The sequence below is a fragment of the Chaetomium tenue genome, assembly GCF_020726465.1.
Source record: "Chaetomium tenue strain MPI-SDFR-AT-0079 chromosome Unknown F5144scaffold_1, whole genome shotgun sequence".
Classification (NCBI taxonomy): Eukaryota; Fungi; Ascomycota; class Sordariomycetes; order Sordariales; family Chaetomiaceae; genus Chaetomium; species Chaetomium tenue.
This window is the reverse complement of record NW_027117329.1, coordinates 5350802-5365024: the sequence shown is the minus strand read 5'-3', so window position 1 is coordinate 5365024 and position 14223 is coordinate 5350802. Positions and strand designations below refer to the sequence as shown.

Here is a 14223-nt window from a genome sequence, read left to right as displayed (position 1 = left end):
TGCTGAGGACTGGTCCACAGAATTGATTGGCCGTCAAGGTACTGCCTGATTAAGTTAGCCAGGTAGAATAATTTATATAGTTTACAAATTGTTGTCAGAATTCGCATCCATATCTTCTCATAACGATCCTATCAAACTCAGTGCTAAATCAAGGATTAAAGGGCCCCCTCCAAACATTTAAAGCTTCCTAGCCACCACCCTCAACCGCACATAACTCAGCATATACCCACCCCCCGGCTGACTACAAACCACCTCCAACACCTCGACCACCTCCCTTATACACTCCTCCCTCTCCCCCTCCGGCAACACCTCAAACCACATCTTACCCATCAACCTCACCCAGCCCTCCACCCCGCCCACATCCGCCACCGTCGGCCGCCACTCCCTCTCCACCCTCTTTACCTCCCACCCCCCCACCGTCCCCTCCAAAAACCCCTTCACCCACTCCTCATCCGGAAAAAACCACGGATCCGCCGCCGCCGCGCGCGCCACCCCGACCCGCCGCCCCACCGCCGACAGCAGCGCCGCCCGCACCTCGGCCACGTTGCCTAGCCCCCCCATCTCAAAGACAAAGGTGCCGCCGGGCTGGAGGGCCGCGCCCACGCCCCGGAACACGGCCGAGCGCGTGGAGGGTGCTGAGAGGATCCAGTGGAGGGCGGCGTTGGAGAAGGCTTTGGTGAAGGTTGCCGGGGGGAGGGTGGTGGTGGTGGAGGTGGGGAGGGTGGTTGCGTCGAGGACTAGGAGGCGAGGTGGTGAGTGAGTGGGTGAGTGAGTGAGTTGAGTGGGGTGGGGGTGGTGAGGGTAGGGAGGTAGGTAGGTAATGTTGTGGGGGTGGATGGGAAGAAGGGGGGGCAACGGCTTACCTTCGAAAGTGCATTTGTTGGCGAGCCCCTCGGATTCAGCAGCTGCTTTGGCCGCGGCGATCATGGCCGGGGAGCTGTCGATGCCATGCACCCGCGTGCAGATTTTCGCCATCTCAACATCGAGGACGCCATCTGGGAGGCAACGTAAGTTTGGGTGTCAGGTTCTGGCAAGACCAAGTGTAGAATAGGTATTCCAAGAGGAAACACCGAGGTAGGAAGTACCGACCTCCACAGCCAACGTCGAGAATCACGTCGTCTTTCTGCGGATCCAGCCATTGCATGACCTTGGTGGCCAGCTTGGGGACGAACGATGCCGCATTCTGGTAGGCCTACCTGTTGTTAGTTATTCAACTTCAACAATAGGAATCCCACAAATCGGGATAGCTGAGGGGGTCGGTTACGTCAGAAGACCAGTTATCTTTTTGTTCTGCCATGTTGTGTATCTGTGGAAGATGTCCGAGGTGGGAGGATTGGTGGTCTGCGGGGAAATGTAGAAGGAAGGTCTGGGATATTTGGGGTCTTTATATCCGCGAACCAACAAGGCTGCCAAAGTCCCAGTTCGTGTTTCGGTCGCAGCTGGGGAAGCATGGGTTGGGAGAGTGATCACAGAAACGCCGATGTCGGCGCTTCAGGGGCGGCCACCACTCGTCACGGAAAACATATCGATGATGGACTAGTCTTAGAAGGCAACGTCATCGTGACAAAATTTGTTGCAAATAATGCGGCAACGGAGCTATGGTTGGCTCCAAATCATCGCTCCTGGTTCGCCGTCCGGCCGGGCCTCTCCGATATCCCGCCGCTTGCCGCAGCCCACTCACTTCGAGCACCCCTTTCACATTCCTCCGGGTATTCCAACTAATCGAGCTCATCCAGATCCATTAGCTGGTATTTCTCGCTCCCAAGCCCGTCCTCCACCCGTTTCATGATCGCGAGCACCTTCTCCTCTTCCAGCCGCCGCCCTACTACTTGCACACCCACAGGCAACCCGTGCATGCGCTCGGCATCGTAGTGTTTGTAAGCACCTCGCGCCACTCGGTTCAGGTTCTTCGTGCTGAAAGAGGTGGGTAGCTGGTCCATCGCCTTATCCACGTGGGTAATGGGAAGGACACCGGCCGAGTAGTCGAGCTGTAACCATAAGCATGAGTCCACAAAGTCAAGCTCCTCCACGGCGACTTACCAAGTTGAACAAGAACGTATATCCGCAGCTGCTCACGGCATCCCGCATCCCATCATGCGGTACTGCAGGCGTGGCATTCGGCGGCGAGATGATCACATCCAGTCCCTGCTCGTCCCACCACTCAAACCAACTCGCCCGGTACGCCTCTCTCTGGCTGACCAGCTTCCAGTTTTCGAAGGCCGACTGTGCCCGCCAATGCCTGACCAGCCCTGCCCAGACGTGATCTCGCTGCACGTATTTTACCCACAGGTAGTAGATATACCTGAACGGCGACCACAGCCCGGCCAGCCTCCTCATTTGTGTAGCCCCGGCATCGAGCCACTCCCCCGGCCGCCGGAACGACTCAAACATCTGGCAGCCGTCGGCATTCAACAGCATCGACGCGAGTCTTAGCCCCTCATACATATCCGGGGCCCCCTCCACCTCAACGATCTCACACCCCTGGCTCCTCAGCGCCTCCTCGGCCATGCTCAGCGCCCTCGCACACGCAGGGCTCGGATCGACCACCCCATCCGTCCTCAACACACCGACCCTCAGCTTCCGCGCGGCGGTCGAAAACTCCCTCTCCACATCCCCCCGCCACGGCAGCGGATGCACGGTATAGTCGTACGTCCAGGGTTCCATGTCCCCCAGCACCGCGCGCGTAAAGTACGTCAGATCCCCCAACGTCCTCGCCATCGGGCTATACACGCTCGGCACGCCCTCCTGCCCGGGCATGCTCGTCGCAATCCCCGCTTTGGGCCACCGCCCCGTCGAGCAGCGAATGGAATAGCACCCCGCAAAATGCGCCGGCACCCTCACGCTCCCCGCCACATCACTCCCAATCCCAATCCTCCCCCCCATCGCCAGCAGCGCCGACTCCCCCCCCGTACTCCCCCCCGGCGAATAATCCGCATTATGCGGGTTCCGACAGCGCCCCCACAACTCATTCGCGCTCTCAAAACTCAGGAGCGTAATCGGCAAGTTCGTCTTCACATACGGCACCGCGCCCGCATCCTTCAGCATCCTCACCATCGGCCCATCCCGCGCCGCCCTCTTCCCCGCGAACCCCGAGTACCCCACCGTGGCATCATACCCGCCCACCACCACCGTATCCTTCAAACTAACCGGCACGCCCGCCAACGGCCCCCCCAAATTCACCGCCCCCCCCTCACTCTCCACCCCAACACCACCAACACCAACCCCCGCCTCCCCCGCCACAACCCACCTCTCCGCATCCGGCAGCAGTATCTCCGTCAGACAATTCGTGCGCGCGTGCGCCTTGAGCGCCAGCCGGCCGTAGGAGCGCAGCACGGCGAGCGCGGTCAGGGAGCCGCCGGCGTGGACGGAGGCGACGAGCGATTCGATGGGCTGCGTGAGGATGGCCTTGTCGGCGGGGGTCAGGGGCCCGTGGTAGGCGGAGAGGGAGGCGGCGAGGCGGCCGCGCTCGGTCTGTTTGGTGCGGCAGTCGCGGCGGTGGTGGAGGTAGTCGAGGAGGAACATGGTGTTTGGCTGTTTCTCTTTTGCTTGTTTGTTGGGTGTGTTTGCGCGCGTGTGTGTGTGTGTGTGTGTGTGTGTGTGTGTGTGTGTGTGTGTGTGTGTGTGTGTGTGTGTTGGTGAGTGGGTGTGTGTGTGTGTCTTTTTTGATTATGGGGGTGTGGACATGAGTATGCGTGGGCCTGGTTGGGTTGTGGTTGGAGTGGTGATGTGGTGGTGGTGGGGGTTGCAGAGTGGTAAGGCAGCAATGCGAGGGAGGTTAGGTTAGGTAGGTAGGTGGGCTGTCCGGGTAGATCTCGATCCCGCCTCCTCGGGTGGCTTTTGTTACACTCCGGGTTGCACGATGCTGGGTCCGGGACGCCGAGACTTGAAGGAAATGATTGTTTGGTTCAAAAAGTGATTGGACTGGCAGGAGAGACCGGAAACAAGTGCACCTAACTGGTGTAAGTGATAAGATAGCGGGAGGCAGGTGATGTGTGGGGAAGCGGAGCCCGACGGCAGGCTTCCCCGCATGCCGAACCACTCCGCTTTGCCCGTTCCGATAAGGCCCCACACAGGCCGGGTGCTTGAGCCGCTAAGAGCCGATTCTCAGCGCCTCCCCGCCCCCTGTTTTGGGGTCAAACGTGGCGGGGCACGGGGGCTCGGGGGGTTGAATAGGCACTGAGATGTGGTATGCTGGCCGGCATTCTGTTAAAATATGAATACCGCTCATGTTTTGATCCTACAGATGTACCGAGGTAAACAGCGACATGATTCTCGACTCAGACGTCAGTCGCAAATTAACAATCCGAGGCCGAGTAAACCCAGCAAACCATTCGCTCCCTGACAGCACCGCCAAATGCAAAATAAACCGACCGGCCGCTCTGGATCAACATAACGAGAGGCTTTGCCGGAAACTCGCCCGGCTCAGGGCATACCGTAACAATTCCAGTTGCCCGCCAGTCCCATATCGTAACGCCATCCCTTTCTCGTATGTTATACACGCATTTGGCCTCCCATCCTTGTTCCTACAGCAACTTGTCATGTGCTGGACTCCTCGTTTTTGTTACTAGGTTGCAGCCCTCCACTGACGAGCGTGGGTGCAATCCGTCTCCGCTTTGAATTGTTACCCGAAGGTTCATCTGCCTCATCCTCGGTCTCCCGCTTAGTGCCCGTGGGCGCGGTAAACGAGGCCCGTGGAGTCTCGGGCGGCGTCGTGATGGGGAGGCCGACAACCTTGCTCGAGTTTGTGGCTGCTATGCTCGGCACCTGTCCTGATATCAAGGGCGGGTTGGTAAGGACGCCCGTCTGCGAGCCTGATACAGACGAGTTCGAGGTAGACCGTGCCGGTGACCCCGCGCGCGGATTGACAAAAGAAGCCGTTACTGTCGGCGGCGACGGTGCCGTGAGCGAGCTGACCGAGTCCCAGTGTCTGTGATGGGACCCGTTCGGGAACGGCGAGGGCGGCGCAAATACCGACGTCGGGGTAGGCGCGGGTGTGTTCTGGTTGGACGCACTGGCGACAGAGGGCTTGGGAGGCCCAAGATCGCCGGTATAGATGGTGCCAAGTTCGCCGGGGGCGAACGACAGGGTCGAACAGAACCCATCCGAGGATGATATAAGCAGTGTCAGCCCGTCACTCGACCTATAAACGTGTCAGCATCGGTCTGTCACCATTAAGAACCACAAGACCTACCATGTCAGATCTGTAAACGTGGCGCAATGCAGATTGCTCACCACACAAATAGGCGTGTGTTGCTGTGTGTCATACAACAAGACCGAATCCTGGGTCGCCACGGCGTACACCATCCGATACGGCAACGCGAACACGGACTTTGGCCCCTGACCTTGTACGCTGGTTTCCAAGCTCAGAGTCTTGGAAGAAGTTGAAGCCTCTGCCAATGCCGGCGGCGGCGGCGGCGGCGGCTCCATGACCGATGGGGCCGGTGAAGGCTTGGCCAGGGGCTCCGGGAGGGACGGAATAGGTTCCTCGGCAGAGGAGCTATCGATAGTGATGTTTTTGGTGACGGGAGGGGACTGTCTCAGGGTGTAGACGATCGGTGAGCAACGCACAGCAACCGAAGGCTTCTTGTGGCCCGGTAAATGCGCGATCGGAGGCTTGTTGATACCACCACGTGTGTATATGTAGACGGTATTGATGACCTCATACGTGGGCTTTGAGCCCTCCATTTGGTGCTGGGTCTGGTACTGCCCGGCGGGGGTGAGAAGAAGGCTTCCATCAGGAGTAAATGTCAATCTCCGGAAAAACGAAGTGAGGGTCTCGTTGGCGTAGAGGCTGGCATTTTTCATGCCCAGACCCAGGCCGCTGAGGTGCGGCTTTGGGGAGGCTTCAATCGGCATCACAGCTGGCAGAGGCATCGACGGGGCGGGCGAAACGGAACGCCTAGATGAAGAGAACGAGGTCCTCCTACTATGGGTGATCACGCTCGGAGGGTTCATCGGTAGTGCAACCGACGTCGGAGTCCCCGGGGCGGAGGGGACAGGCGAGCCGATCGCGACCCCCGGCACGGCATCTATCGCCGCGAGGACCGACCGGTAACCTATATCGGGCGGCGCTGGACTGCTGGAGGAGATCCGCCGGGGGGGTAGGTCGGTCTTGGCATGGCTCGCGAGCTTTGAGGGTTTGTCGTCGTGGTTGTGGAGGGTGTATTGGCCGTCCTTCGTCCTCAGGGAATAGATGTGCACGGAACGGTCCGATGATTGTGTCGCGATGTACTCGTTCAGCGGGTCCCACGCGACGCCCTGGACATAATGGCTGTGTTCGGCAATCTGACGGACAAGAGTCCCTAGGATATTCAATTAGCAAGCCTTCCCCATCTTGGTACCAGGGAAGTAACCCACCTGTCCCGGCGTTGTAGATCCGCGCCACGTTGTCCATGCTTCCAATGATGAAGAACGACGCATCTGGCGACCACGCAAGGTCATAAATTTCCGTCCCAAGCGACCGACACATATGCTTTGTCCGCCATGTCTCCTTGTCGTCGAGGCCCTCTGCGCCAAATGTCGGGTGGTGGGTGTCGGACCGGACCCATAAGATCACGTTCCCGTCGTCGCCAGCGGATGCGAGGACCTCACCTAGAGGATGTCAGTATATCTCCGGGATAGGTACTACACTATGCATTGGGGATCTAGCTTACCCTTGGGGGCCCAGCGAACGACATTTACTGCCTGGGTGTGTTTGGCGAGCGTCGCTATGTAGTCGACCTTTTGTTCGGCGCCATCCTCTTCTATCTTCCACAGCTATCGCTGTATTAGCGAGGGATCCGGGAGGTCAGGGGCACAACGCGGCAGGCAACCTACCCGAACATTGTTGTCTCCGGCGCCCGTCGCCAAACGGCCTTTGCCATTGGGTTCGAAATGGGCCGAGTAGATTGGGTATGGGTTATTGTTATCGTGATGCCAGTTTATGATTAACGGAGTTGCCTTCATTCTGAGGACGGGCCGGCTGCGGCGCCGTTGTCATGGAAGTGATGTTGCTTTCTACCGCTTCCGACTCGCAGCTGTGGTCTAGGCCTGAATGATGATCGGTGGAGGGTGGTCGAATCGAGAGAGCGCGATGCTAGGTCAATGAGACAAGCTGAAAAGGGTTTGGGTCTTTCTCGCGAGGTCAATTGGCCAGGAAAACGGCAGGTGTGTTTAGACGGCAACCCGCCCCGGTCAATACGCGTTTCTGATGTTGGCGCTGGCGGCTGTGTGGCTTGTGTAGTCAGACACGTCGGGGGTGCTTGGAGCCGGGAGCGAAGGATAATAAGCGGGTCTCGTCTGGGGTCTCGATGTACTCGGATGAGGCGGACAATCAGATCGATCGTGTTAGTTTGCCGCGCGAGGATGCACTATCTATCACCTGCAGTTGAGTTTACAGGTTTCCAACTGAATTGAAGCATTGAAGCTCCTGACATCCTTGTCTGTCCCCAGCCTTGACCCCCTCGCATGCTTGCGTGGGAGTTAGAATAAGCCAATCAGCGAGCTGTAGTGGACTCTCCCACCCCACTCTATGGTGTGGCGAGCCGTCAACACGAATGCGTGTGTGCATTGGTGAAGTCCGGCCTGGACCGTCACACGCTGCAAGTCATCAACAGCCATACTTGAACGACGTGACTGGGTCCTTCGTACTGCGTGTATCCCATTCTTCCGCTCATCCCAATAACTAACCACTGGCTTGTTCTCGTCTGGGAGAGGTGACAGAAAGCAAACGTAGCTGAATGATTATCAATTGTGGCGTATCGAAGCACCCTACCATCCCGTCTTTCGGTCAAACCTTTCCAATTTTTTTCCTTCTTATTTTCAGCTCATCACACCAGCCGTGCCAGTTCATGGCAAGGCTGATGAAGATCTCGCCGCTGAAAGACGATCTGCTTGTAAAGCACAAGATCCATGCAGGGCTGACATGACCCTAACCCCCTTTGACGCAATCCTCCCTCGTGGGCGAATTGAACTTCTCAGTCAGTTAGCTTGCTGGCTGCCAAGGCAGCAAGGCTCGGAATGTCGAAACTATGCTGCCTGAGTCAAAGTTACGCAGGTTGACGTGTGGTGACAGATTCCACAGTAAAAAACCTGTGGTTTGTCACGCCGAAGCCTGGATACCTAGGTTGCAGATATGAATCCTCGGACTCGCGTGTTCGATTCGAATTGGACCTTCTCCAATCAGCGAATACGCATTTTTCTTTGCAAATTCTCCCCAGCCACGAGCCCCCCCCAACCCTACGCTGCCACTTGCTGAGATTGGAAGGTGCTGACCGCCCGCATGTCCTCCGGCAAATCGGATCCGGGCTGTTTTTGACTCTGCTGAGACTGGGCGATCCCACCACTTTGGTCCCGTTCACCGCATGAGTCAACCTCCAGCGACATTGCCATCGGCGTGAGAGATGGCTGCCCCCGCCGATTCCGTCTTCTGCGGGGCGCGTAAGCACAAGATAACTTTAAACGTCGGAAAGGATCTGAAAAGTGATGGCTGGCTGAACCTTCTGCCTACTCTTTTCGGTCTCGTCTCGATCCTTTGCCAGCCACCAGGTTTGCAATACCAATTGAAACGTGGTCCGGGACTATTTCCCTATCTTTTTCCACTGCTCCTCGGGTTGTGAATGGTAGAAATTGCCACGATATTTGAACTCTGAACTTGCCGAGTCTCACTAGTTAGCAATTAACTCGCGATCTGGCCACCCTCCAACTGCAGCCAAGCCCCGCCCTCTCGGAGATAACCCCTACGATATCACGACATCAACATCAACATCTTTGAGCATCGCACATCGCGGAACGCCAAGTCGCCCTCCCTCGTCAGCCACGGGCTTGCAATGCCGCTTGGTGACAACTCCACCTCGATGCTAAGAGTATTCGAAACGGGAATCGCCCTCATTGGAATCTGCTCTGTCCCTGCGCTCGGCAGCACTGTAATCCGCCTCAGGAGGAGGGATGCGAAGCAAGATGTGTACGAAGATGGCGATGGTAAGGCCACCCCCGAGTCGGTGAAAGCCTACTCGGGGAAGCTCCCGAAATCATTCGTTGTGGCTTCGGCGGGTGTTGGCCTCGCCATTTCCATTGCCCTCCTCATCATATCACCACACGCCGACGGCCGTCTGTTGATAGACAGTTTGAGTATCGGGTCCTGGGTAAGTTGAAATGCCGACTGTATCTCGGTGTGTGTCTGTGTGTGGGTGTTATACCAGCTGAAGTGCTAATGCTTGCCCCCAGGCTCTCCTTTTGTTCCAGGCAGTTGCCATAGCTTCGAGCAGGAGTTCGGTTCATGCTTACCGTCTCGGCATCTACACCTTCTTCTCCGCCATGGCCCTGGCTGGCATTTTCCTCGCCCAGGGCACCATAATTGGTGAATCGCTGTTACATTCAGCGCCCGTAACTTTCGGCCTCCGTGTGGGTGAGCTGGCCTCGAGCATAACACTCGCTGTTTCGGCCCTTTGCATCCCTAGGCGACCCGACGTCTTCTTCGAGGGCGAGCTGGTGGACCGCATGTACACTGCGTCTGCCTTCCGCCGCTTCACATTTGGCTGGCCAAACAATCTTCTCAACCTTGCTGCGAAGAAAAAAGATCTGGACCTGGCTGACCTTACGCGGCCGGATCACTTCACCCGTGCCACTTGTGTATCTGCTGACTGGAAGGCGAAAAAGACCGACGGTCAACGCCTTTGGATATCTGTCGTGTTAGCTCACAAGAAATCCCTGATTTTGCAGTGGTCGTTGACTCTTGTCGCCTCGGTCCTGAACTTTGGCCCCCAATGGGTCATTCTGCAGCTCCTGAGGTACCTCGAGAACCGCCAACCGGGCAGCCAACATGGAATTGACGCCTGGATGTGGGTCATCTGGCTCTGCATCGCCATCGTCACGCTGTCGTGGGTGGAAACTTACACCTGGTTCATGTCGTACTCTGAACTTCAAATCCCTGTCCGCGCTCAGCTCTCGGCCCTCATTTTTGAAAAGTCGATGCGTAAAAAAGACGTCAAGGGTGCCGACAAGCCCAAGAAGAAGGCCACCGAGGATGAAGAGGCCGCATCGGACCGCTTGGCAACAGAGGACGAGGGGGATGACTCGGATGAGCTGAAGAACAGCAAGCAAAGCACGGTTAATTTAATCGGCGTCGACAGCAAGCGAGTATCCGACTTCTCTGCCTTCCAGAACCTTTTCCCGGGCAGTCTTTTCGAACTCATCGTCTCCCTCATCTTCTTGCTCAACCTCCTAGGCTGGAAGCCACTCCTGGCTGGCTTTTCGGCCATGGTCGCCATCATGCCGGCCAACATCTACTTTTCCAAGCGGTACTCCGCAGCACAGGATCGCCTGATGAAAGTCAGGGACGAGAAGATGGAGGTCGTTAACGAAGCGCTACAGGGAATTCGCCAGATCAAGTTCTCCGCCCTGGAGCCCGAATGGGAGGCCAAGATTAGCACCGTTCGGGAGCGAGAACTCAGCGCCGTCTGGAGCGTCTTCATGAACGATACAATATTGATAGGGTGTTGGGTGACGAGCCCCATTCTTTTATCCGCCATTTCCCTGGCCGTCTACGCCGTCGTCAATGGATCCCTAGTCCCGTCGGTGGCATTCGTCAGTCTAGGCGTCTTCAAGTCGCTCGAGATGACTCTGTCTGTCGTCCCAGAGCTGATGACCGACCTAATGGACGCTTGGGTCTCCATCCACCGCATCGAACAATACCTCAATTCCCCAGAGGTGGAAACGGTCTCAAAGGACTCGGACGAAGTGTCCTTCGACGATGCTTCCATCGCCTGGCCGGCGGATGAGGACGTGGACGAAACCGACAAATTCGTCCTCCGCAATATCAATGTCACTTTCCCCAAGGGCGAGTTGTCGGTCATCTCAGGGAAAACCGGTACAGGCAAGAGTTTGATGCTGGCGGCGATCCTGGGAGAAGTCGACCTCCTGGGCGGCACCTTGTATGTGCCGAGAGCACCACCTCTCTCGGAACGTCACGACGACAAGGCACACAAGGGCAACTGGATCATTCCGAAGGCGATTGCTTACGTTGCGCAGATCCCTTGGATTGAGAACGCAAGCATCAAAGACAACATTCTGTTTGGGCTCCCCTACGACGATGAGCGGTACAACACGACGGTCGAGGTCTGCGCGCTGAAGAAGGATCTAGAGATGCTCGAGGACGGCGAAAACACCGAAATCGGCGCCAACGGTATCAATCTTAGCGGTGGCCAGAAATGGCGTATCACGCTTGCCAGAGCTGTCTACTCCCGCGCTGGCATCCTCGTCCTCGACGATATCTTCAGTGCTGTCGACGCACATGTAGGCCGCCACATCTTTGAGAAATGCCTCAACGGGGAGTTGGCCGCCGGCAGGACGAGGATTCTGGTCACCCACCATGTCGCGCTCTGCGAGCCCAAGACGAAATTCCTGATGGAACTCGGCGACGGCGGCGTCCTACACTCCGGCCTCCTCTCAGAGCTACGAGAGGAGGGCACGCTACAGAAGATCAAAAGCCACGGCCAGACAGCGGATGAGATTGAGGTGGAGGAGTTGGCCACTGCAGTGAACTCTGACATTTCTTCAGTTGAGGAACCCGAGGAAGAGGGTGCGGATGGGAATACTCTGAAGAAGGTGCCGTCGAAGATCCCGTCCAAGGTGCCCGAGGCGCGCAAGTTCGTTGAGGAAGAGAAGCGTGAGCAGGGCGCGGTCAAGAGTCGTATCTACTCGACCTATCTGAGGGATAGTGGTGGATTTTTCTTTTGGGCGTTTGCGATTTTGATCTTCATGAGTGTACAGGGCTTTAACCTTGGTAAGTTTCACTGCCCCTCAAGTCTGTTCTTGCCCTAATGCTGACCTGTCCAGGACGTTCATGGTGGCTCAAGCTTTGGACCAGTAACTACGAGGAGCTGGGCGCTTATCAACAGCGCATTCCCAACATCTCTAGCGAATACGGATATTCATACACCCAGAGTCTGCGCCAGTCGGTCCACGTCATGTCTGCGCCCTCGGTCACGGTCACGGTCCAGGGCAGTTTATTCTACTACTTGGGCATTTATGTCCTCTTGGCCGTCATATCTTCCATGATCGGTACCCTGAAGTTCCCGTACATCTACCTTGGCTCTCTCCGCGCCAGCCGCAAGCTCTTCGCCAAGTTGAACTTCACGATCCTCCGAGCCCCCATCCGATGGCTAGACACTGTGCCGGTCGGCCGCATACTGAACCGCTATACAGCCGATTTTAACACCCTCGACTCGCAGCTGGCTAACTCGGTAAGCTTCGGTGCTGGTTCGTTCCTGGGTCTCATGGCAGTCGTCGTTTCCGGCTTCTTCGTGTCACCGTATATCGTCCTACTCGCCTTCTTCCTGCTTCTAATCTGCCTGTACTACGCCATCCGCTATCTTAACGCCGCACGGCCTGTCAAGCGGCTAGAGAGCACGTCGAAGTCGCCAGTCTTCGAGCAGTTCGGCTCTGCCCTCACGGGCGTCACCACCATCCGTGGCTTTGACAAGGCCCAGGTCTACGTAGAGCGCATGTATCGGAAGATTGACGACTACTCAACCGCGACATGGCACCTGTGGCTTTTCAACCGATGGATGGGTTGGCGGATGTCGCTTGTTGGCTCGTTCTTCTCCAGCTTTGTGGCGATTGTCATCCTGCTCACCCCCGACATGGACTCCGCCCTGGCCGGCTTTGCGCTCGCCTTCGCGCTCGACTTCACGAGCTCGGTTACGTGGACTATCCGACTCTATGCGAACCTCGAGCTGAACATGAACGCCGCGGAACGAATCATCGAGGTAAGGCATGTCCGTTTTGGCCCGAGGGCACTCAAGGCTAACAGCGACGTAACAGTTCACCGAGCTGCCAACCGAGGCACTCGACGGCAAAAGTGCTCCCGCTGCATGGCCTACCGAAGGCCGCATCGAAGTCAACGATCTAGTGGTTTCTTACGCACCCGACCTGCCGCCGGTCCTCAAGGGCCTCACTTTCAGCATCAACCGCAACGAGCGCATCGGTGTCGTCGGCCGCACCGGGGCAGGTAAATCGTCCCTAACGCTGGCCCTGTTCCGTTTCATCGAAGCCCAGTCGGGGAGCGTCTTCATCGACGGGCTCGACATCTCCAAGATCAAACTCCACGACCTCCGCTCGCGCCTGGCCATCATCCCGCAGGACCCCGTCCTCTTCTCCGGCACCGTCCGCTCCAACCTCGACCCTTTCGACCACCACAGCGACACCGAGCTCCGCGACAGCCTCGAACGCGTACACCTCATCGGCGCCAGCATCGGCACGCACACCCCATCCGCCACCGGTGCATCCGGCTCCTCCACCCCCGTCGACTCCGCCTCCACCTCCACCGCCTCCCCGAAAAACACCAACCCCTTCGCGGACCTCTCCTCCGCCATCTCCGAAGGCGGGCTCAACCTCTCGCAGGGCCAGCGGCAGCTGCTGTGCCTGGCGCGGGCCATCGTGGCGCGCCCGCGCGTCATGGTGCTGGACGAGGCGACGTCGGCGGTCGACATGCACACGGACGCGCTCATCCAGCGCAGCATCCGCGAGGAGTTCACCGACGCCACCCTGCTGGTCATTGCGCACCGCCTCAGCACCATTGCGGATTTCGATCGCGTGCTGGTGCTGAGTGACGGGCGCGTGGCCGAGTTTGGCACGCCTCGGGAGTTGTGGGAGATGGGGGAGGGGGGCATGTTTAGGGGCATGTGTGAGGAGAGTGGGGAGAGGGAGAAGTTGAGGGGGATTGTGTTTGGGGAGAAATGAGAGGGTGGTGGTGGTGGGCTTTTCTTTTGTGTGTGGTTTCATTTGGGTGGGGATGGGTGGATGGGGAGGGTTTTGTTTTTCCTTTTGGTGGTTTGGTTTCAGGTATTGATTATCAGTTGATTTTCAGCTGGCTGGTTATGGCCGTGGATTTGGCCGGTGGGGGTTGGGTTAAGGTACGAAGCGTTGATTTGGCTTGAACAACCAACCTAGCCCCTGGCTAAGGTGTCGTTGTTGCAAGGACATGCGAATGGCCAATGGCTGATATATACGAATTGCCGTGACACTGCAATCTAACTCGAAAGGGATAAGGAAAATAGGAAAAATCAGAAAATACAAGCGGTGTCTTCCATTATCTCCGTCTCACGATTGCAATTGAGATGTCCAGACCCCTGAAAATCATTGTTTGTTTGCGCCCCATCCTTGGCTCCTAGCCCCTGAGCCCCTTAGCCGAGGGATGTGGGTGAACAATTACACTACCACGGATAATAACTACAGTCATGATAG

General features: G+C 57.3%; 4 protein-coding genes across 4 annotated transcripts; 1 reads left to right on the top strand and 3 right to left on the bottom strand.

Annotated features, from left to right (window-relative positions):
• Window positions 1–177: 177 nt before the first annotated feature.
• Window positions 178–1297, bottom strand: F5144DRAFT_481458 (uncharacterized protein; the record flags this gene model as incomplete). Its single annotated transcript, XM_066785281.1, has 3 exons — window positions 178–737; window positions 1090–1192; window positions 1265–1297. The coding sequence occupies 3 exons, from the start codon at window positions 1295–1297 to the stop codon at window positions 178–180; spliced, it is 696 nt and encodes a 231-aa protein (XP_066649321.1).
• A 421-nt stretch (window positions 1298–1718) lies between these two features.
• Window positions 1719–3522, bottom strand: F5144DRAFT_598439 (amidase signature domain-containing protein; the record flags this gene model as incomplete). The annotated part of the gene is made up of 2 exons (XM_066790944.1): window positions 1719–1988; window positions 2041–3522. 2 exons carry the CDS (start codon window positions 3520–3522, stop codon window positions 1719–1721), a joined length of 1752 nt encoding a protein of 583 aa, XP_066649320.1.
• An 836-nt stretch (window positions 3523–4358) lies between these two features.
• F5144DRAFT_71558 (WD40-repeat-containing domain protein) lies at window positions 4359–7158 on the bottom strand. Its single transcript, XM_066793361.1, has 5 exons — window positions 6817–7158; window positions 6654–6756; window positions 6358–6591; window positions 5192–6302; window positions 4359–5140 (listed from the first exon to the last, which is right to left on the bottom strand). Exons 1-5 carry the CDS (start codon window positions 6943–6945, stop codon window positions 4537–4539), a joined length of 2181 nt encoding a protein of 726 aa, XP_066649319.1. The 5' UTR covers window positions 6946–7158; the 3' UTR covers window positions 4359–4536.
• A 1649-nt stretch (window positions 7159–8807) lies between these two features.
• On the top strand, window positions 8808–13719 carry F5144DRAFT_477777 (P-loop containing nucleoside triphosphate hydrolase protein; the record flags this gene model as incomplete). The annotated part of the gene is made up of 4 exons (XM_066785064.1): window positions 8808–9122; window positions 9205–11761; window positions 11815–12746; window positions 12802–13719. 4 exons carry the CDS (start codon window positions 8808–8810, stop codon window positions 13717–13719), a joined length of 4722 nt encoding a protein of 1573 aa, XP_066649318.1.
• Window positions 13720–14223: the final 504 nt, after the last annotated feature.

Excerpts from the sequence above, each read along its gene's own strand:
- F5144DRAFT_71558 (XM_066793361.1), bottom strand. The coding sequence starts at position 6,945 with ATGAAGGCAACTCCGTTAATCATAAACTGGCATCACGATAACAATAAC. Across the intron at positions 6,757-6,816 it reads CCGGAGACAACAATGTTCGG|CTGTGGAAGATAGAAGAGGA; the intron begins GTAGGTTGCCTG and ends ATACAGCGATAG. Across the intron at positions 5,141-5,191 it reads ACGTTTACAGATCTGACATG|GTCGAGTGACGGGCTGACAC; the intron begins GTAGGTCTTGTG and ends ACACGTTTATAG.